Raw genomic sequence first — 22,909 nt, 5'->3', positions numbered from 1 at the left:
ACTTCAGCAGCCACCGCTAATCAAATGCCGAAAGTTCGGGTTCGGATCGACTCCAGCATGCTCCAGGTTCGCTCATCTCTATTCAGTACATTATGGTATAACTGATAGAAAAAAGCACCAGGAGATGCCATCTCTCCCGGCATATACTACATACCTTTGTATGGCTTATACTAACAGATTACTGTCAAGAAAGCAGAACTTTATTGGGCATATAACTATGGAAATTGTGGACAGGAAGAAGCTGCCCAGTAAACTGAACTTTAGTGCTTTTTGCAATGTGTTGACTGGAGGTTAAAACTTTACTGCACATAGCATTAGCCCATGTAGGTTTACCAATTAAAAGCGAATGTACCATCAGGTACATTGCAGCTTTTTTTTTTACTTTAAAGGACAAGTGCCATGAAAAACTTCTTCCCAGTAATTGAAGCACATTACAAAGTTATATAACTCTGTAATGTGCTTCAATCACCTATCTGCCTCCCTTCACTGTCTTTTCCCCCCTCCACCCCCCACCAGGAAGTGTCCTGACTCACACAGACCTGATTACTGTCGTCACCGTCACCAAACTCTTCTCTCAGCTCCTTCTCTTGTTACACCAGCCCCCCCCCCCTTGTCAGGTGACTCATCTTGCTCAGCTCCCATTGGCTGAACAACTGCAAGCCATCACTTGGACTGGGGAGGGGGGGCTGCTGTAACAGGAGCTAGAGCAGCCCTCCTGCTGATGACTCATTCTCACAAGAAGGAGCTGCCTGGTGATGGTGATGGCCGTAATTAGGTCTGTGTGAGTAAGAACACTTCCTGGTGGGGGGTGGAGGGGGGAAAAGACAGGGAAGGGAGGCAGATAGGTTAGAAGCACAGCCCGCCCCTATATCATAGTCTAATATGCCGATAGTTCCCCTTTAAGGCTGGGTTCACACTACGTATATTTCAGTCAGTATTGTGGTCCTCATATTGCAACCAAGACCAGGAGTGGATTGAAAACACAGAAAGGCTATGTCCTTTGAAATTGAGTGGATGGCCGCCATTTAATGGCAAATATTTGCTGTTATTTTAAAACAACGGCTGTTATATTGAAATAATGGCCGTTATTTACTGTTATATGGCGGCCATCCACTCAATTTCACCATTGTGTGAACAGATCCTTTCTGTGTTTTTAATCCACTCCTGGTTTTGGTTGCAATATGAGGACCACAATACTGACTGAAATATACGTAGTGTGAACCCAGCCTAAGTCTGTATGATTACAACAATAAGCAATTTATATAGCCTTTATTGTATTTTACTAAACTTTTTAAAAATGAATAGGCCTACCAACAGGATACCATGATTGTTCATGGAGATCACTGCAGTACCTATGTACTGCATTGATCAGTGTTATAAGAACTTGATTGTCACAGGTTGCTGATGGCAGTCAGGACAGTCAGAGTCAGGGGCGTAGCTAGGATTCATGGGGCCCCATAGCAAAAAACTGTATGGGGCCCCCCTACACACTATAATATATATATGTATATATATATTCAGTGATGTGGCAAAAAAAAAATTCTCTTGTGGCCAGAGGCAGAATCCTTCGTGCAGCCACAACAGTGACTGGCAGAGGAGAAAGCCAATGTCTTCTTGTTTTGTCCATGCACTGTATGTAACTATAACAGCGTATTAGGAGCCTCATGATTATATACTAAGTGCAGGAGCAGACTACCTTTTACTTAACCCTTTACTGCAGTATGTAAGTGACCCACTGTTCTCTTACATGCAACACAAACAAAGGGTTAATACAGAAGACAATTAGCTCTCTCCACTCCTTCTGCACTGATAACCCCTGACCTCTGCAGGAGCTCAGAGAACAGAGGTTATCAGAGTATTGAGGCAGAGAGCTAATTGTTAACCCTTTGTTTGTGTTGCAGCATGTAAGAGAACACTGGGTCACTTACACACTGCAGTACATAAGGGGTTAAGCAAAAGGACACAGGAGGCTCTTATCTTCCCTGGGCCCCTCCCTCCATGGGCGCCATAGCAATCGCCTTCCCTGCCTCTATGGTAGCTACGCCACTGGTCAGAGTGTCACGGAGGCTTCAAAAGCTAAATATAATAGATCAGCCTTCCGCAATCACATCGTGGGGAGCCGATCCCCCCACCGTTAAACCTCCAATGAAGTCAATTTAACACTATTTAATGCATTTAAATGGTTAAATGTCAAGCATGGATTATCAGTCCATGCCAGCTATAACCCAGCCGTGGTCCAGTGGCGCAGTACAGAGAGGGGTCACACCATGCTCCCTCTCTATACCCCCTTAGGGATGCCATTATGTACCAGCTACATCATGGGTCCTTAAGGGGTTAATAGAGCAGATTATATTTTCCTGGGATTCATTATAGCCCATAATGCCAACCTGAGACCCCTGCAAACCACACAGCATACGTAAACAACACGATTGTTGATTATAACTGATGGATACTTTTAACAGCCAAATGTACCCAATAACAAGGGTCATAGAGTCACACAACAGTCCAAAGAACATTGCAGTTCCATTTAACACCTTTGGGATAAACATGCCGTATGTAGTTTCGTAGGATCGGCATCTCATTTGCCCATATAATCATCATGTAATTTGTTGTGCGATGCCTGTGTGTCAGCATGCTCCAGCACCCCTGCTATACATTAATCACATATCCCATAGAATTCATGCTTTGTTGCATCAGAGCCCTGGTCTGCGCCTCCAGTTATATGCTTCTCAATGGATTCTTACTCAAATCTGAATAATATGGTAATATAGGTCAGAGGAAAAACATTGAGTATTACATAGACTCTTTACCCTTTCCTTCCCTATCAGTGATAGTCAGTCTATGAGCTGGAGACCTAAATGTATTCAATAGTTAAAGGAGCATTTGTATCTAAAGAAGTTATCCCATATCCATGTGTTAGGGGGTAACTAGGAGCCTGAACCCTCACCCATCTCAAGAACAGAGCAAAATTGGTTCCAGAATGAATGGAGCATACGGCACATGTGTCCAGTGTTCCAATCATTCTCTATGGGACAGTGCTATAAGGCCCCACAGAGAATAAATATTGAGCACTTGCCACACACGCATTGTGCATTTTTTTTTAGGTTCTTGTTGTTAGGGTCTGTGGTGGTCCCAGAGGTTGGATATTCACCAATCCACTAGTAAAAAGGGATACTTCGGAAAAAAAAAAATCTTTAAAATCAACTGGTGTCAGAAAGTTATATAGATTTGTAATTTACTGATCTCTAGTCTTCCAGTACTTATCAACTGCTGTATGTCCTGCAGAAAAAAAGTGTATTCTTTCCAGTCTGAAACAGTGCTCTCTTCTGCCACCTCTGCGTGTCAGGAACTGTCCAGAACAGGAGAGGTTTTCTATGAGGATTTGCTACTACTCTTGACAGTTCCTGACATGGACAGAGGTGGCAGCAGAGAGCGCTGTGTCACACTAGAAAGAATACAACACTTCCAGCTGTGGAAGTGTGGTCCGGTGAAAATTTTTATTAAAGTATTGTATTGCCCCCCAAAAGTTATACAAATCCCCAATATACACTTATTACGGGAAATGTTTATAAAGTGCTATTTTTCCCTGCACTTACTACTGCATCAAGGCTTCACTTCCTGATTAATATGGTGATGTCACTTCCTGGATAACATGGTGATGTCACTTCCTGGATAACATGGTGATGTCACTTCCTGGATAACATGGTGATATCACTTTCTGGATAACATGGTGATGTCACGATCCGACTCCCAGAGCTGTGCAGGCTGTGGCTGCTGGAGAGGATGATGGCAGAGGGACACTGAGGGACACAGGGCACTGGAGGGACACTAAGCATCCCTCTGCCATCATCCTCTCCAGCAGCCACAGTCCACACAGCCCTGGGAGTCGACTCATGACATCACCATTTCATCCAGGAAGTGACATTACCATTTTATCCAGGAAGTGACATCACCATGTTATCCAGGAAGTGACATCATCATGTTATCCAGGAAGTGACATTACCATGTTATCCAGGAAGTGACCTCACCATTTTATCCAGGAAGTGACATCACCTGTTATCCAGGAAGTGACATCACCATGTTATCCAGGAAGTGAAGCCTTGATACAGTAGTAAGTGCAGGGAAAAAAGCACTTTATAAGCATTTCCCATAATAAGTGTATATTTGTGATTTGTATAACTTTTGGGGGGGGCAATACAGTACTTAAATAAAAAATTTTACCGAACTTCTCCTTTAAGATTTTTAAAAAGAAGCAAATTACAAATCTATAAAAATTTTCGCTGGAGTTCCCCTTTAAAGGATACCAACAGTATAGAAGATAACTTCTTAAGATAGGACTAACCCTTAAATATATTCATGTTTTTGAATGTTAGTAAGGCACTGTTCACACCATTCTCTTTTTTTTAAAAAGAAGAAACCATGATGGCAGTGTTGGATCTGAAGTGTATGTCCACGTAATGAAAAGAATAGCACTGTATGTGTCACTATTCTTCCGATTTAATCAGACAAAACTTCCATCGAAGGTTCCGAATAGTAATACTATTGGCATCTAATATTGGCATGTTAATTTTTTTATAATTCTTATAAAATCCTGTGACTTTTCCCTGGTGGCAGCGAGCCCTATGATAGCAGGCAGCTGCTGAACTGCTTCCCTTGTAGTGGAGCAGATCCATTGTAAGCTTCCCGCAAACACACAGCGCTAAATCCTATCTAGCACTAGAGATCAAAACTGCAGAATAAGGATGAAACCTCCGGGTGAATAGTTCACTCTGACACTGGCGTACCTTCATATGTAAAACTGATACAAATAGTATTAACCAGTCCACAGCTAAAGAAAACTAATCTGTTACTGGCCTCAATAAATCCTCTTTTCGGCACAAGTGATGCATAATTTGACCTTACTGTCGACGTCATAATCCTCCGAGTCTCTCGCACTGTCGTATGAGTTACTGTGACATTCAGGGGCTGTTAATACTGTAGATACATCTAAAACGTTGCCTGTTGAGGCCATTGGGTGCCATCAGTGTTCATTGTTTGTCCGGTCCAATATTGTCATACATTTGCTTGATGGCTGTGCGAACAGAACCTTACATTTATGCCCTTTAAATTGAACAATTGAACCCATATTGGCTGATCGTGATGGTTTATCAGTTCAGTGCGATATATATGACTGATAATAACGTTTAGGGTTATCGATACAGACTGGTATGTACAGTAATAAGAATAGTGGTTGTACTGTATAGTACTAATAGCCCTGATGTTTAGTAACACTGAATAATGGCTTAATATTGGGTTTACCAATACAACTGAATATGGAGAATCAATACTGGCCGGCCGATAAGGTTTATTCATACAGCAGAGATAATCAACATGGCTGACCTACAGTATACTATTTTTAAAAAATATTTTTCCATACAGAGAGCTATGGGATAGAGACAGAGAGGATATGGACAAGGGGGATCTCACCTCAGACCTCGGATGAAACTTGCATCGAGGTCTGAGGTGGAGTCCCCCTTGTCTATATTTTACATATTATGACTAGCAGGTACACTGTGTTTCTTCTCTATCCTTAGGTTTGGGACTCCATATTTTGTGCCACGTTTTTATGTGTATATTAGAGGTTTGTTTTTAATCCGTTTTATGTGGTTACACTAATAAAGATTGCATTTTTGAGTGTTTCGCATTTTTGCCATTTGGGGCTTTAGGTGGTATAGTCTTACACTTGCACGCTCCCGCAGTGTTTACCTTCTTCATGTTCGGGTCCCTGGATGAATGATCCCGCCTCCACTTCTAAGATGGACTCGTCTCGGCAGTGACAGCCTGCTTAGCCAATCACTGACTGAGGTTGGACAGTGGCGAAGCCAGTGATTGGCTGAGCGGCCTGTCATTGCCAGACAAGTCCATTTTGGAAGTGGAGAGAGGATCTTTTAGCCGGGGATCCGAACATGAAGACGGAGGACAGCGGGGGAGCGTGCAGAGGTAAGAATATAAAATAAAAATTTTAAAAGGAGCGGAATACCCCTTTAAAAGGTACAGTTCCTTATTCAGTAAAGTGCCCTATTCATCTATTCTAGTGGTTAATGGGAGTCAAACCTGGTGATAGTTTCCCCTTAAGGAATATTGAATATCATCTCTCCTAATCAGGTTTATCAATGCAGCTTACTATGGGATATATAAGAACAGATGACCTATAAGGGTTATCAATACAGCTTGGTATGGGATATATAAGAACAGATGACCTATAAGGGTTATCAATACAGCTTGGTATGGGATATATAAGAACAGATGACCTATAAGGGTTATCAATACAGCTTGGTATGGGATATATAAGAACAGATGACCCATAAGGGTTATCAATACAGCTTGGTATGGGATATATAAGAACAGATGACCTATAAGGGTTATCAATACAGCTTGGTATGGGATATATAAGAACAGATGACCCATAAGGGTTATCAATACAGCTTGGTATGGGATATATAAGAACAGATGACCTATAAGGGTTATCAATACAGCTTGGTATGGGATGCTGAATAATAGCCGACCTGTACCGTTAAGAACTATGAATTGGCTAGGAATATTGACTATTGTCTAGCTTATAAGGATTATCAATACAACTTAGTATGGGATACTGAATAATGGCTGATCGGTGCTGCAGTTTGGTAGAGAATATTGACTATTTCTAGTCTATATGGTTTATCAATATGGCTCGGTATAGAAAATTGAACTATAGCTGAGCTGATCTGTTAAGAAATTTTGAATTTCATCAAGCCAAACAGGGTTTATCAATGCAGCTTACTATGGGCTGACCTTACGGTTCGTATGGGATACTGAATAATGGCTGACCTGTATTATTAAGAACTAAAGATTGTTAAGGAATATTAAAGGGGTAATCCAGCGCTACAAAAGCATGGCCACTTTCCCCTACTGTTGTCTCCAGTTTGGGTGGGTTTTGAAACTCTGTTCCATTGAAGTAAATGGAGCTTAATTGCAAACTGCACCTGAACTGGAGACAACAGTAGGGGAAAAAGTGGCCATGTTTTTGTAGCGCTGGATAACCCCTTTAAGTATCGATTAGTCTATAAGGTTTCTCAATACATCTTGGTATAGGGAGTGAAAAAGGGTATTAAAAGTTCGGTGTGGCCCTTAAAGGGCAATTACCAGCAGGTTTGATTAATCTAACCTGCTCATATATCCCTTTGGTGCACGGAGTACTGAGGACAAAGGTATGTCGCTTACCTTCATCCTCGGTGCCGTTCCCATACAGCTGTTAAATCCTCATGCTAATCAAAGGTTTGGAGCACTGGGGGTGGGGCTACCCCTCCCAGAGCACCGATCGATCCATTGATTTTAATAACAAGAAGCAGGCCGGCTGGGAGCAGATTGATGCTCTGTGGGGGGGGGGGGGGGGGAACCCCGTCCTCCAGCGTTCCTAACTGCGGATTAGCATAAGGATCTAACTACTAACTGTACAGGAATGGTGTCAAGGATGAAGGTAAAAGACTTGCCTTCATCCTCAGCGTCTTGTGCAGGAAAGGGACATATCTGCAGGTTAGATTTGTTTATTTGTTTATTCCAATAATTATTATTATTTTATGTCATTCTGCTCAGGCTAGACTAAAAAAAAGAAAGAGAGAAATCTACTCACCTTTCCCAATCCCCACTACTGCTGTGCTTCTGACAGTGCCAGTGCCAAGGACCATCATTATGGGCCCCTGGGCACAGCTGTGAATCGCCCTCCCCCCCCCTTCAACGCTTACCAACCCCGTCCCCAACCTTGCGACCCCTCCCGTCTTCCCAGCCACATCCGAAGCCACCCTACTCCTTGCCTCCTAGTCAATACAATCACTATAGGTCCTTTTACACGGGACGATTGATCGTTCGTTTTTGCACGATAACGGTCAAATTCGAACGATAATCGTACGTGTAAACGCAGCGAACAATCAAACGACGAGCAAAAAATCGTTCATTTTGATCTTTCAACATGTTCTCAAATCATCGTTGATCGTTCGCAAAAAATTCGCAGATCGTTCAGTGTAAACAGTCTTTCAACGATTTCACCTATGTGTGAGATAGGCTTAAACGATCGCAAATCGGTCGCATAGCGAATTTTCCGTACGATGTATCGTTCCGTCTAAACGCTGATCGTTATAAAAAAAACATTGTTCATTCAAAATCGTTAATCGTGCGATCGGGCGAATTATCGCACCGTGTAAAAGTACCATTAGGGCCCTATTCCACCAAACGATTATCGTTTGCATAATCGTTAACGATTAACGATCTCAAACGACAGCTATTGCGAAAGACCTGAAAACGTTCACTCATTTCCATGGATGAATAGTTACTTATGATCGTAATTGCGATCGTTTTTTCTTCGCTATTTCTTCGCTATTGCGTTCGTATCTATTGCAAACGACCGAACGATGTCTTATTCAATGCGAACGATTTGCGAACGTTTTGCGAACGAGCAACGATAAAAATAGGTCCAGGTCTTATAAAGCGATCAACGATTTCTCATTTGGTCGTTAATCGTTAACTGCATTTCAAAACGATTATCGTTTAGATTCGAACGATTTAACGATAATCTGAACGATAATTGTCTGGTGGAATAGGGCCCTTTCTCTCTCACCTCTACACTCTTACTGCTTTTGGGGCCCGCCTGACGTACGCACGATAATTAAGATGATGTATTTGTGTCATGTGTTGTGTGTGAGTCCATCGGCCTCTTGTCGCAGGGAATTGGGAAGTGCAGAGCAGTCTCTAGTAAGTGTGGTGGATCCCAGCGCTGGAGCCAAGTTGGTACGTGCATGTTGGATCCCAGACTTCTCCTTTAATCCCTTTAATTTTCAGCCTCCCTGCTAGTTTGACAGGAGAGGAGTGGTCAGCACCAATGTACACTCATGCCCTCAATAGCATTGTCCCTATCTTTTCCAAAACTTAGATAAGTAAAGTTCTATATTTCTTACTCATCATACATTACTAAGGCATTGAATCATCTGTCAGCTAGTCTGCCATGTGCCACCTCCTTTTCTTAGAATTTTTCAAGTATTCAATGCAATGCATAATATTAAAGTGAACCCGTCACTGTAAAAATTGCAGCCCAATCTATAGGCAGCATATTATAGAGCCGCAGGAGCTGATCAGATTGATATATAGTCTTATAGGAAAAGTTCCAATACTTGTCATTTATTCATGTAAACCTCTGCTTATTCTGGGTGGTTGATCTGGTCAAGTGGGTGGTCCTGCTCAGTGACTGACAGCTACAAGTAGGTATGATGCTGACTAGCACCGCCCACTTGGCCCAGAATGAGCAAATGCTTCCCCCTAGACTACATATCAATTTGTTCAGCACCTTCTGCTCTATAACATGGTGCCTAAAGATTGGATTGCATTTTAAAGGGGTATTCCGCTGCAACATAAATTTTGATATGTTACCCATGGTGAGACTAACAATTCATTTCATACTTGTTATTATCTATTCAGTCTCCTTCCCCCAGTTTTGAGCTGCTGCTTTCTGCTGAAGACACAAAAAACTGTGTGAGTTTTTCTTTCTGTCTCCCCCTCCTCCCCCTCCCTTCTGAGACGGCTGATGTAAACAAGTCCCTATCTGCAATTTTTGTAGCAACTTTGAAATGCTGGGAGGATTAATTACAATGAGTTTTTCAACAACTTGACCTCAGATTAACCCTCCGAACATAACAAAAAATCTACAAAGTTGAAGATACAGCCTGCTAGGGACAATGTTTACATCATCTGTCTCAGAAGGGAAGGGGAAGGAGGGGGAGACAGAGAGAAAAGCTCACACACAGATTTTCACAGTCTTCAGCAGAGAAATCAGCAGCTCAGAACTGTGGAAAGGAGACTGAATAGATAATAACAAGTATGGAAGAATTGTAAGTTTCACCATGGGCAGCAATATATCAAAAGTTATATTTGAGTGGAATACCCCTTTAATGTCACAAGTTCCATAAATAGTAGAATACAGTTTTCTTAAAACCTACTTTTCAACTCTACATGCAAAGTAACAATATATAATAATACCTAAATTAGAAAAAAGTAAATATATATCATAAAAAATAATAATAATAATGATAATATCATTACTGCGCCCCTGCCATACGCCTGTCATATTGCCCGCTCACCCGATGGGCGCCTCTCAGTGAATTCAGCCAGGGAAAAGGGGACGGGGCCTAATTTATGACCGAGATAATTTAAATCCCTCCATAGGCTATGTTCTCACAACATATGAGACCGGCCGTTCCGTGACCCCGGCCAAGTCACGGAATGTCCGGTCTCTGCCCGGATCATCCCGGCTGGTACTTAAGTACTGGCCGGATGATCTTTCCAGCCGCAGAGCTCTGATGCGGGCGCATCAGTGCACGGCCGCATCAGAGCTTCCTATAGCACACAGTGAAGCAATCGGCCGGAGCTCGCTTCACTGTGTGAACTGACAGGGTTTCCTACTACGGCAATTCATTGAATTGCGGCCGCAAAAAAACTGACGGGTCAGTTTTTTGCGGCCCCGCACGGGATCCAGGCCGGAGCATATACTATGTGTATACCCTCCGGCCAGGATCCCATTGAAAATAAGGCATTGTTCCACCCCGTTAAAAGTACGTTCGTTGTTGCCGATGGCAACAACGGCCGTACTTTTACTTAGTGTGATCATAGCCATGAAGTGTATATACAATAATATATAGTATAATATAATAAATATAAATATTAAAAACCTTTAAATCCATCCACAGTCGCCTCAATATTAGATTAAGCTTGTTTTGTAAATTCCCTTCACTTTACCGGCACCACAACCCATGACCGTCTGACACTGTTCAGCAAGGCTTTTTATTCTGACTGTGAGAAAATATCTTTTTCCACCTCGTTGTTTTTACATTTGAGTGATTTATTGTAGTCTACATATAATTTCTTTTTTTTTTCCTTTTTTTCGCTCATGGTTCACCCACCGCTTTCTTGCATAAAATCTCACCACTGGTTATTACTCATGCTAAATTACTGTATACAACACAGACAGCAATAGTAATCTGCTGCTCAATAGCAGCTCGATATATTAACACAAGTCCCCCCATGAGACGAGGAAACTATGACAGTGTAAAGGCTAAAGCCCTGGATAGGAATGTAAATAGCCGGCAATGAACAATGGTGGAGTTAAGCGGAGATTTCCCTGAACTCATCTGTGAGCAGGAGAGAGGCGCTTTAATTAAGAATTTGCATTACATACATAAAAGGAAAAGCTGATAGATAATTCCTCCTATGGATTCATAGTAGCAAACGTTTTTTTGATGTCTATGAACTGTCCCACAGCGGTAAGTGGTTTAATAGACGAAAACTTCAGTGGCAGAGCTGGATTTCACACCTTTAGTTCTCATAATATAAGATTTTTTATAAAAAAGGAAATGTAGTGTCCCACTACGTGTGTTCTTTTCTATTCTTACACCTTGGTAAAAACTGTATCACTCCAGTGTCACAGGTTATGACAGGAGGCCGCTGTTCCTTACTCCAACCACTAGATGTCACTCTCTCACACAGCACAGCTGCAGATAACCTTAGGTCTAGGTACACATACACTTCTTTTTTCTTAACAACTAGTGATTACTTCCTGTAGACTTTAGTTAGTTAGTTAGTTAGTTAGTTAGTGCCTGGCTACAGGCCAGGAAGGATTTGTATATAGCTCTTCCTGACACTAGCTATCCAACCACCATGGAAAGCTAGGCAAGACCTCTAAGAAAACAGGAGACAATGGAGAAGTCACCCTTTGCCTACGTCGAGAACAGATAAACAGAATAGGACAGTCGACCACCTTACAAAAGGGACGGACAAGCTCAAGACCGATCCTACAGTAGAGCACAGTGCAAGTTCAGCCGCTCTCTACTGACAAGTGGTCAGCTTTGTAGGAAGGACACTACAAGCCAGCTCCACCCATATCAGCGACCTGGGACTTGTACTACCCCAAAGGACGGGTCACCCAACACTGTGGGGCAGAAGGGGGTTAGGTGAGATAACTAGACTTATCCATATGTGAGTACGAGGATTTCTTCAACCACTTCACCACATCCCGGCTGAGTACAAAATACATTAGGCAAGGACCCCCCTATCCGGTCCCTATTCTGTTGTTGTCTACTTCTATCAAATCACCTATTTGTTGAAGCATTGTTATTGATATTTTTGCACTACGTACCTGAGCACTGTTTGTAACTGTTTGCACTAAGATATCTTTTTCAAGTAAAGTCTACAAGTTTTTTAAAGAGGGACACCTGTCCTAACCAAGTTCCATTTGCCGTGTGTCCAGGGATGGGTGTTACTACTCCTGGCCACTGTGACAAGTAGCCTCCAAAACACCAAACCCACCAGCAGGCCCCAACATCAGTGCCAGGACCCTGGGCCAAGGCAAAAATGTATGAGAACAGAATTATGCCCAATACTAATCTTAGAAATCACTGTCAGAAATGTCCGCCAGTAGCTACTACTTGGTTGTATATGGGATTAAAGGGGGTATCCAGGCTTAGAAAAATATCCATTATCCATTTGTAGAATTTAGGCTAAAAATATAATTGTGACCCAGGAATGGGCTGAAGGATGTCTTGACCCAAATGGACGGTCTTCCTTGATTTTTCTTCTGTAATCCATTTTAGTCTTTGATAAAATTACAGAGAGAGCCTGTTCAGAAGACTTGTGTAGAATTGTGTATACAGAGGGAAGTATACAGTATGAAGTGCATGCTGTTCCATATTATACAGCCACAGGCACCCTGTATGCGGCCATAAGGTGCACCATCTGGGCTGTTTTTTGGAGTGGAGAATATCTCCATAGTATGACATTTGATGGAGCAGAATACATATTTTAATATGAAAACCTTTGAAATTAGAGGCATATAGACATAGGGCCTGTAGATGTCTATGGGTGCCATAGTATGGCCCATGTGACTGAGGAGCGGGACACTTGTATGACTGATTGGGCTCCCAGACTGGGTGCGCAGCTGTGTCACCAATGATGTCTCGGGTTCCGGACTCTGTAGTCTTCATGTCTGGGCAGCTGTGAACTAGCCATCTGGGCTTTGACTAGTCACAGCTCTCTGTCCTGTCAGCACCCTCTGCGGGGTGAATGATAGGCAAGGAGGCCAATTACAGGACATGAAGACTATGGAGCCCGGAAATCTCAGAGGCCAAGGGGTCAGGGTTTTCTATGCATCTCTATGAGAGCGCTCTTATGGTGATGTATTGCTGGAGAATCAAGGGGATCAGAAGAATCTGAACCACACCATAGCACCGGAATAAAGCTGCGCCCCGAGAAAGCGTTCATGGGTGAGTATACATGCCAGTCCCCAACTGGGGAGCAAATAAAATGTTTTGGGGGCACAGTGACCTGGGGTCCGTTCGGCAAGTGATTAAGTTATTGTCCTAAAAAAAAAAACGTTTAAACTTGGATCCCTGTGTCAAATTGGCGCGGCCTAGAGTGTCTGTGCCCTAGGCCTGCATCACCTCTCTGTCCCTCTCTCCCGCCCTCCTCATCATTAGGAATGCCCCCAGGCAAGATTTCTCCTATTCATCACCTGTCTGAACACTGCACATGTGCCTTAACCTATCCAGCACATGTACAGTGTTCAGACAGGTGATGAATAGGAGAAATCCTGCCTTGGGTATTCCTAATGATGAGGAAGGTGGGGAGGAATGGTGAGGTGGTGCAGAACAGGGGCGCAGACACTTAGGGCCATGCCAATTTGACACAGGGCTGCAAGTTTAAAAGTTGTTTTTTAGGACAATGACTGCATCATCAGCTGAACGGACCCCAGGACAGATCTTGGATTAAAAACAGCTATCCAAACGTACAAGCAGTTTGGAGGGGTCAGATTGTGGGTACAGAGTCACTTTAAAGAGCAGCTAGCTGCTCCTTACTGGACCGGATTGTATTCGGATTTTGGCTTTAATGGTGGAAGCAAATTTATACGAGTAAACTTCTCAACCAGATAGGGGAGCAACACAAGGGTAGAGTTTTCCTGAGCCGCTCATTACTTTCCACTCTTGGAACGGTGACAGCCGCGATATTTACCTCCACAATTACAACACTTTGCTTCCTTTTAGATTCCAAATGTAATTAACTAATAATAATTAGAGGGGGGAAAAATGTGCAGTTCTGCAGGAGCTCTCTGAGAGATTACACTATAAAATGTGTCCAAGTAGAATTATGACAGCTTCTACTTTCATATATTTACAGAAGAATAGAAAAAGGATCCGGCTTCTCTTGAACAGTAACACGAGAGAGAGAGAAAAAGAGAGAGAGAAAAAAAAAGAGAGAGAGAGAAAGTGAGAGGGAGAGAGAGAAAGCAAGAGAGGGAAAGAGAGAGAGAAAGCGACAGAAAAGAGAGAGAAAGCGAGAGGGAGAGAGAGAGAAAAAGAGAGAGAGAAAGCAAAAGAGGGAAGAGAGAGAGAAAGTGACAGAAAAGAGAGAGAGAAAGAGATAGAAAGCAAGAGAGAAAGAGAAAGCACGAGAGAGAAAGAGAAAGCAAGAGAGAGAGAGAGAGAGAAAGAGAGAGAGAGAAAGAGAGAGAGAGAAAGAGGGAAAGAGAGAGAGAGAAAGCGACAGAAAAGATAGAGAGAAAGTGAGAGAGCGAGAAAGAGAAGGCGAGAGAGAGAGAAAGAATAAGCGAGAGAAAGCGAGAGGGAAAAAGAGTGAAAGAGCGCCTGAGAGAGAGAAAGAGAGAGAGCGTGTGAGTAAAAGAGAAAACAAGAGAGAGAAAGTGTAAGAGGGAGAGAAAGTAAGTGAGAGAGCGTGAGAGAGAGAAAGTCTGAGAGAGAGAAAAAGAAAGAGAGAAAGCGTGAGAGAGAAAGAGCGTAAGAGAGAAAGAGCGCGAGAGAGAGAAAGAGAGAGAAAGCAAAAGAGAAAGCGAGAGAGAGAGAAAGCGAAAGAGAGAGAGAGAGAAAGCAAGAGAGAGAGAGAGAAAGAGAGGGATATAGCCCAGCCAGATGGTGGATTGTCGTGACGCCAGTGGGGCACACAAGTAGGGAGGCACACCTGCTTTTAGTTTAGGGGGCTGGCTATGTCCTTTCCCCAGTAATCGGTGACCTGCCGGGCTGTGAGGAGGTCCCTTGGGTACTTATCACGGTGGTCCGGAGAGGAGCTGTGACCCACCCGGACTATCGGTACCGCCACCCTGTTGTCATAAATAAAATCTTTACTGTGAGAATGCTTTGTACAATAGCTGATCATGGACAATAGACGTGACAGAACAGAATCTGCGATAAGAGCCTTTGGGGTAGAAGAGCTGAGCTAACTTGGCTGTGTGCTGAGAAGTAGAGAGGGCTGAGAACAGTAGAGAGGAGTTGGTGCTGCAAGCTCAGAGTAGTGAACAGGAGTCTGTGCTGAGAGATCCAACCAGGGTAGAAGTGTGCTCTGCTGGTATTTTAGAAGAAGAAAAAGTAGAATACTGAAGAATACTTGAATGTAGAAATATACTTGTGCCCGTGTTTCGACCTTTGTTGTCGTAATACCACTTGTTGCCTTACAGTATCGGGTGACCCGTCCTATTAGGGTGACACAAGCCCCAGACGTTGTTACCTGAGTTGAGCAAGGTGGCCAAGTTTACCTGGTTACACCTGCGTTGCGAGATAGAGTACGTAGGCTTGTAGCAACTTTGCTCTATCCGGATCATTTCCTCTTGTTTCAGGATACAGTCCTGCACTTTTAGAAGTGTTCGCAGCATAGGTTGGGGTGTTCTCTGACTTGTCCTCTCCTGAGTAGTTAAGCACTGCATAGTTGGACCAAAGATAGCGTCTAAAAGAAAAGTGTCTGTCCACTACCACACTCTTGACTAGACTACACTGGAGGACACTGACTACAGCAGGGACCGTCTTGTGTTGCATCCTCTCTCCACCAAGACTTGGGTAAGACTCACTACAGGAGGTGTAGTGTCCCCTGTGAGTGGTGGAGAAGAAAGTATGAAGAGAAAAGGAGAATAGAGATAGGTGAAGAAGAGAAGAGGGCTCTCATTGGTGCACAGATTATAACAAGCAATAACCCCTTGTTCACTACAGCTGTGCAATATACAAGTGCATATACAGAAAACAGCAACATCTAGTGGTAAAACTCAAGTATCACTTCATTACCACATCAACTTGTAGTATAAGGCTTTTGCGGGGGTTGTAAAAACGAATAACTTCCGTGGTTGGACACCACAGTGAGAGAGAAAGAAAGAGAGAGAAAGCGAGCGAGCGAGAGAGAAAGCGTGCGAGAGAGAGAACTCGGAGCTTCTGATTAGGCAAATTACAAGTACCCGTCCGCTATCTGCAAAGAGGGATCTGTATTGGAAGGAAGTTGTACTGTTTGATGCTTATGTTGCTTGATTCCTTCTATCAGATACAGAGGAGTGTGTGAAATCTCAAGCACATTATCGCACCAGCCTCTTCCTTCATTCATTGTGGTATAATTCCTTTTAGTCAATGACAATAGACTTTCTTTTACGTTCATTCTTTATCTCCTGAAGCTTATATGGCGGCATTGTATTCTCCAGCACTGCACAGAAATTGGAATCATTCGCCTCAATCCCCGTCCTCATTGGGGCGCACCATCTCATTTCCCTATATCCAGCACACACATATACATTGCAGCCAATTCTATAGTAAGCCCATTAACCTATCAGATCCCGCAAATCCCGGAGCTCGGATTTATCACACACAGATTTCATATATAATCTATTATTAAGCCTTATTAAGCAGATGAGAAATTATAGGGAAAAAAAATTAATGGCCACTTATTTTGCAGCTTGGCCGACAATATAGATTCATCTAGTAGGCCCGAAACCCTGGAGTCAGACGCTGTTCATATCCTGGACTATACATGGGGGCAATGGGGGACTGCAATGGAAATCATGAATTGCAGATGTATAAAAATACTATAAGGTTTGTGCTTGCTGTGTCAGAACTGTGGTGAGAATATTTAAAGAGGTACTCTTTTTCTTTCAAATCAACTGGTTTCAGAAAATTATATAGATAATAATTTACTTCTGTTTAAAAAAATATCATGTCTTCCTGTACTTATCAGCTGCTGTATGACCTGCAGGTAGTGGTGTATTCTTTTTGGTCTGACACAGTACTCTCTGCTGCCACCCCTGTCCATGTCAGGAACTGTACAGAGCAGAAGCAAATCCCCATAGAAAACCTCTTCTGCTCTGGACAGTTCCTGACATGGACGGAGGTGGCAGCAGAGAGCATTGCGTCAGACAGGAAGAAAAACAAAACTTCCTGCAGGACATACAGCATTTGATAAGTATGGGAAGCCTTGAGATTTTTAAATAGAAGTAAATTACAAATCTATATAACTTTCTGACATCAGTTGATTTGGAAAAAAAAATGTTTTGCCGGAGCATCCCTATAAAGTATCAGAGATGATGATGTCAGGAGCTCTGAGATCTGGTCTGCAGTTCAGTGTCCGTGCATGGACCACATGTTGCAGATTTATCCTTTTAGGTACAGATCATGGCTTTTAGCTCTTTGGAGCCATACTTCTTGCTTCTATCTTTACAAGTGATTACAGTGTACCTGTCGTTATAACTTTCAAAATCTAACAGTAGATGTGATATAAAGCATGTTTGCAATATACATTCATTATTTTTTTGTTGTCCTGCTATTAAACAAAGCTATACTTACCAGAAATCCAGTCTCCTGAAGACAGCTATATAACAGCTATACTTACTGTATCCAGGTCCAGTCTCCTGAAGACAGCTATATAACAGCTATACTTACTGTATCCAGGTCCAGTCTCCTGAAGGCTGCTATATAACAGCTTTACTTACTGTATCCAAGTCCAGTCTCCTGAAGGCAGCTATATAACAGCTATACTTACTGTATCCAGTTCCAGTCTCCTGAATGCTGCTATATAACAGCTATACTTACTGTATCCAGGTCCAGTCTCCTGAAGGCTGCTATATAACAGCTATACTTACTGTATCCAGGTCCAGTCTCCTGAAGGCAGCTATATAACAGCTTTACTTACTGTATCCAAGTCCAGTCTCCTGAAGGCTGCTATATAACAGCTGTACTTACTGTATCCAGGTCCAGTCTCCTGAAGGCAGCTATATAACAGCTATACTTACTGTATCCAGGTCCAGTCTCCAGACGGCAGCTATATAACAGCTATACTTACTGTATCCAGGTCCAGTCTCCTGAAGGCTGCTATATAGCAGCTATACTTACTGTATCCAGGTCCAGTCTCCAGAAGGCTGCTATATAACAGCTATACTTACTGTATCCAGGTCCAGTCTCCTGAAGACAGCTATATAACAGCTATACTTACTGTATCCAGGTCCAGTCTCCTGAAGGCTGCTATATAACAGCTATACTTACTGTATCCAGGTCCAGTCTCCAGAAGGCAGATTTTCTGACTTGTGCTGGTTGAAAAAAACAGACTAAATACAGGAATTTCGTCCAGTGCAGAGAGTCACGGCTTAATATGTCCATCAGTCACATGACTGTCTTCTCTCTGTGAGCGCTCAGATGGCCTGGGACACTCAGGACTTCCTGTTTCTTGTTTTATGAGGAGAAAAAAAGTAAAAAAAAAACAGGAAGTGTGTTCGCCATGATGACTATAGTTATAAAAAAATAACTATAAAAATAATGAATGTAAATTGCAGACTTGCTTTATATCACATGTACTGTTGGTTTAGATTTTGAAAGTTATAACGACAGGGACACTTTAAATAAAGTGGTTTGCCTTTGTGATGTTATACAGTTTAGAAGAAGTGGTGTGATGGTATTGAATAGTTTGGTGACTATATATGTTCTTTTTTCCTATACAGAAAGCGAGACTAGCCAGGATAAAGGTGGCCAAGACAGGAACCTCATCTGCCTATCTGCACAGTAAAAGAAATGGCCTACTGAACGAGGCGCTGGAAATGGCGGTATGTACTCTAACTTGGACTTTTTGAGCTTATCTGTTTGACATAATTAAATGACAATCAAGACATTACTTCCTTTGAGGATTTTTAGAGCGAATGTACCAGTAGGTACATCGCCTTGGTTCTTTCACATGAACAGACCAGCGGGGGCATGCCGATGTCATGGTCCTTTTTTTGAACCACTGCCTGATTTCTGCACAGTTCTAGTCTATTCCTGAGCACTGGCCTGGCACGAAGAACTGGGGACAGGCCCGCCATCCCTTGAAGTGATGATCCCCTCTCCCCTCTGTGACGCAGCTCCATTGATTCTAATGGAGCTGCATCACAGAGGGAAGGGAATTTCATCACACTGGGGGCCAGCAACAAGCAGGTCCTCCTCTAGTGCTTTGTGGCAGGCCAGTGCTTGGGAATAGGACCGGGCGGTGGTTCAAAAAAAAAAAGGACCGCAGCATCGGCATCCCCCCACTAGGCTGTTCGTATAAAAAACAAAAAGCGATGTCCCTAGTTCTACATTCGCTTTAAGGGAGAGATTTATCAAACATGGTGTAAAGTGAAACTGGCTCAAGAAGCCTTGAGTCGTAACTAGAGATCAGCGAACCGGGTTCGGGTTCCAGGCGATCCGCACCCGAACGTTCGGTATTTGATTAGCGGGGGCTGCTGAACTTGGATAAAGATCTAAGATTGTCTGGAAAACATGGATACAGCCAATGACTATATCCATGATTTCCTCATAGCCTTATGGTACTATGGTGCGATAATTTGCCTGATCGCACGATTAACGATTTAGAATGAACAATGTTTTTTTCATAACGATCAGTGTTTACATGGAAAGATACATCGTACGGAAAAATCGTTGAAAATCATTGAAAGACTGTTTACATGGAACGATCTGCAATTTTTTTGCGAACGATCAACGCCGATTTAAGAAGTTGTTGAAAGATCAAAATGAACGATTTCTCGCTTGTCGCTTGATTGTTCGCTGCGTTTACACGTACGATTATCATTCGAATTCGACCGTTATCGTGCAAATTCGAACGATAAATCGTTCCGTGTAAAACCACCATTAGAGCTTTATCCAACTTCAGCAGCCACCGCTAATCAAATGCCGAAAGTTCGGGTTCGGATCGACTGCCCGTGAGGTCACATGTCCGATCACTGGTCACATAGTCACAAATCTGCATAGCCAGGTGTCACATTATCGCACTAATGTTTACACCGCAAAATCACAATCTAATTAGAGGTAATTAGATACAATGTGTAATGCACGTGTTTACACGGAACGATTATCGTTAGAATTTTCGCAATAACGATCGCATTTGAGCGTTAATCGTTCCGCGTAAACACAGCAAACCATCAAGCGACGAGCGAGAAGTCGTTCACTTTGATCTTTCAACATGTTCTCAAATCGTCGTTCGTCATTCACTAAAAATTCGCAGATGGCTTCGTATAAAGTCTTTCAAAGATTCACCCTATGTGTGAGATAGGCTTAAGCGATCTTAAAAACTATCGCAATAACGATTTTTCTTGCGAATTTTCTAATGATTTACTCGTCTAAACGCTGATCGTTATAAAAACCAAATCGTTGCTTCAAAATCGTCAAACGGTTGATTGGGCGAATTATCGCTCCGAGTAAACGAAGCATTACAATCAATAGGGAAACAAAGCGCTGCCAATGGGCAAAGACTGGCATCACCCACAGACTGGCACAGGAGATTGATGAACAATGCCCACCATACTCCGGGATTATACACACAACATGGGGGCTTCATTCAGGATCTGCGATAGATATGCCACACTGGACTAGAGTCTATAACAACAGCGCATTTCTCATTATTTTATCTGTCTCTAAACATAAGACCAGATCCCTTCACCAGAGACTGATGGATAGCTTTCCGGACGTGTTGCCAAAACAATCTGAGATTTTATTTAAACCCTATCTAGTAAGTGCTATGAAATAAACTCTATAATGTTCCTCCTGGGAGTGTTTAGTGGAGATTGTTAGGGAAGCCTCCGCTATGGGATGTCTAGTAATGGCCAGACATTAAAAGGGATACTCCACTGGGGTAAAAATGGTGCTAAAAAGTGCCAGAGATTTGTAATTTACTTCTATTTAAAAAAAAAAATCTCAAGTCTTCCAGTACTTATCAGCTGCTGTGTGTACTGCAGGAAGTGGTGTATTCTTTCCAGTCTGGAGAGCAGGAGAGGATTTCTATGGGGCGTTGCTGCTGCTCTGGACAGTTCCTGACATGGACAGAGGTGGCAGCAGAGAGCACTGTGGCAGACTGGAAAGAATACACCACTTCCTGCAGGACATACAGCAGCTGATAAGTACTGGAATGCTTGAGATTTAGAAGTAAATTACAAATCTCTGGCACTTTCTGACACCAGTTGATTTGAAAGGATTTTTTTCCCCCACTTTTTCTTTATATTATGTTTCAGCCTTTGGCTGTCCAGGCATGATGGGGGTTGTAGTTTTGCAACAGCTGGCGAGCCAAGCCTCCCTACCCCTGCTGTAGTTTTCGGCATGTTCCTAATAGCTAGCTGTCAAGTCTTAAAGTATATGACTGCCATGGCACTAACCTTTCCATTGGGATTCTACAGCTTTATCAGCCGTTGCTAATAGGAACAATGTCATCCGACGTATTTCCAGTCCCCTGCAGAAGTATTAGAGGAAAATGGTCAGAATTACAACTGAGCGATGAAGACGAAATAGGAAACATAACTTTTACTACTATTTCTCACCATCTTGGCATTAAAACTTAATGGCCCCTGGGAAACCTTCCTCAGATACATAATGCTTTTTGTTTTTCTGTTAAGGGGAAAAGGTCACGTCACAAGTGATGCTATTGCTGATATTATTTGAGTTCTGGTGTTTATATGGCAACAGTATATACTATATATTATAGAGTTTAGATGCTTCAGCTATGAACATTGCAAAAAAAATGATGCACGCAGCCATGCAATCTGCATAGACAAACACTGGTAGTATAGGTTACAATAAAGAATACCTTTAAGTGATTTTAAAGGGGTACTCCAGTGATTTTTTTTTCTTTCAAATCCACTGGTGTCAGAAAATTATACAAATTTCTAAATGACTTCTATTTAAAAATCTCCAATCCTCCAGTACTTGTCAGCTGCGGTATGTCCTGCAGGAAGTGGTGTATTGTTTCCAGTCTGACACTTTACTCTCTGCTGCCATCTCAGAGTAGAGGAGGATTTGCTACTGCACTGGACAGTTCCTATCATGGACAGAGGTGGCAGCAGAGAGCACTATGTCAGACTGGAAAGAATACATCACTTCCTACAGAACATACAGCAGCTGATAAGTACTGAAAGACTTCAGATTCTTAAATAGAAGTAAATTACAAAGTTGTATAACTTTCTGACCCTGGTTGATCTGAAAACATTATTTTTTCTCCAAAGTACCTTTTTAAAGGGGTTGTCCAGCGCTACAAAAACATGGCCACTTTCTTCCAGAGACAGCACCGCTCTTGTCTCCAGTATGGATGCAGGTTTTGCTGCTCAGTTCCATTGAAGTGAATAGAGCTTAATTGCAAACCGCACCTGAACTGGAGACAAGAGTCGTGTTGTCTCTGAAAGAAAGTGGCCATGTTTTTGTAGCGCTGGATAACCCCTTTAAGTAAGTTAGAGTTATGTATGTGAGGTCGATGGTGTTACTTATAATGGGAGACACATGGGGGGACAATTTATGAAAAGTCCGGCAGAGGCGTATACCAGGGAGAAAGCGCAGATTCGCCTCTTCTACCTTGCGAACTCTCTGCCGTATCCCCCGCTGGCCCGATGGGCGGGCAGGGGGGCTCGGAGGGGGGCTTCAAGCTGGGGAGGAGACATGGCCTCCCCCCGCGCTTCATTCGTCATGATTTCGGTGTAAATCATGATCCAAATGTACACCTTCTGGAAACAGGTTTAGGCACCCGGCTACGAGGTGTGCGCCTCTTAGTCAATCTGGCCATGAAAAGGGGGCGGGACCTAATTTAAGTAAATCCC

At 42.8% G+C, this 22,909-nt stretch overlaps 1 protein-coding gene across 6 annotated transcripts in view; it reads left to right on the top strand.

The window, feature by feature from the left end:
* The window catches only part of KCND3 (potassium voltage-gated channel subfamily D member 3), a 341,235-nt gene that overhangs the window by 288,753 nt on the left and 29,573 nt on the right, over positions 1–22,909 (top strand). For all 6 annotated transcript variants that reach the window (XM_069946138.1, XM_069946140.1, XM_069946142.1 and 3 more), the window contains one exon: positions 18,803–18,904. In XM_069946138.1, the coding sequence (XP_069802239.1) occupies positions 18,803–18,904 (102 nt within the window). The remainder of the gene's footprint in view (positions 1–18,802; positions 18,905–22,909) is intronic.

This window comes from Dendropsophus ebraccatus, chromosome 11 (assembly GCF_027789765.1).
Source record: "Dendropsophus ebraccatus isolate aDenEbr1 chromosome 11, aDenEbr1.pat, whole genome shotgun sequence".
Taxonomy (NCBI): Eukaryota; Metazoa; Chordata; class Amphibia; order Anura; family Hylidae; genus Dendropsophus; species Dendropsophus ebraccatus.
This window is presented reverse-complemented; position numbering and strand designations above follow the sequence as displayed.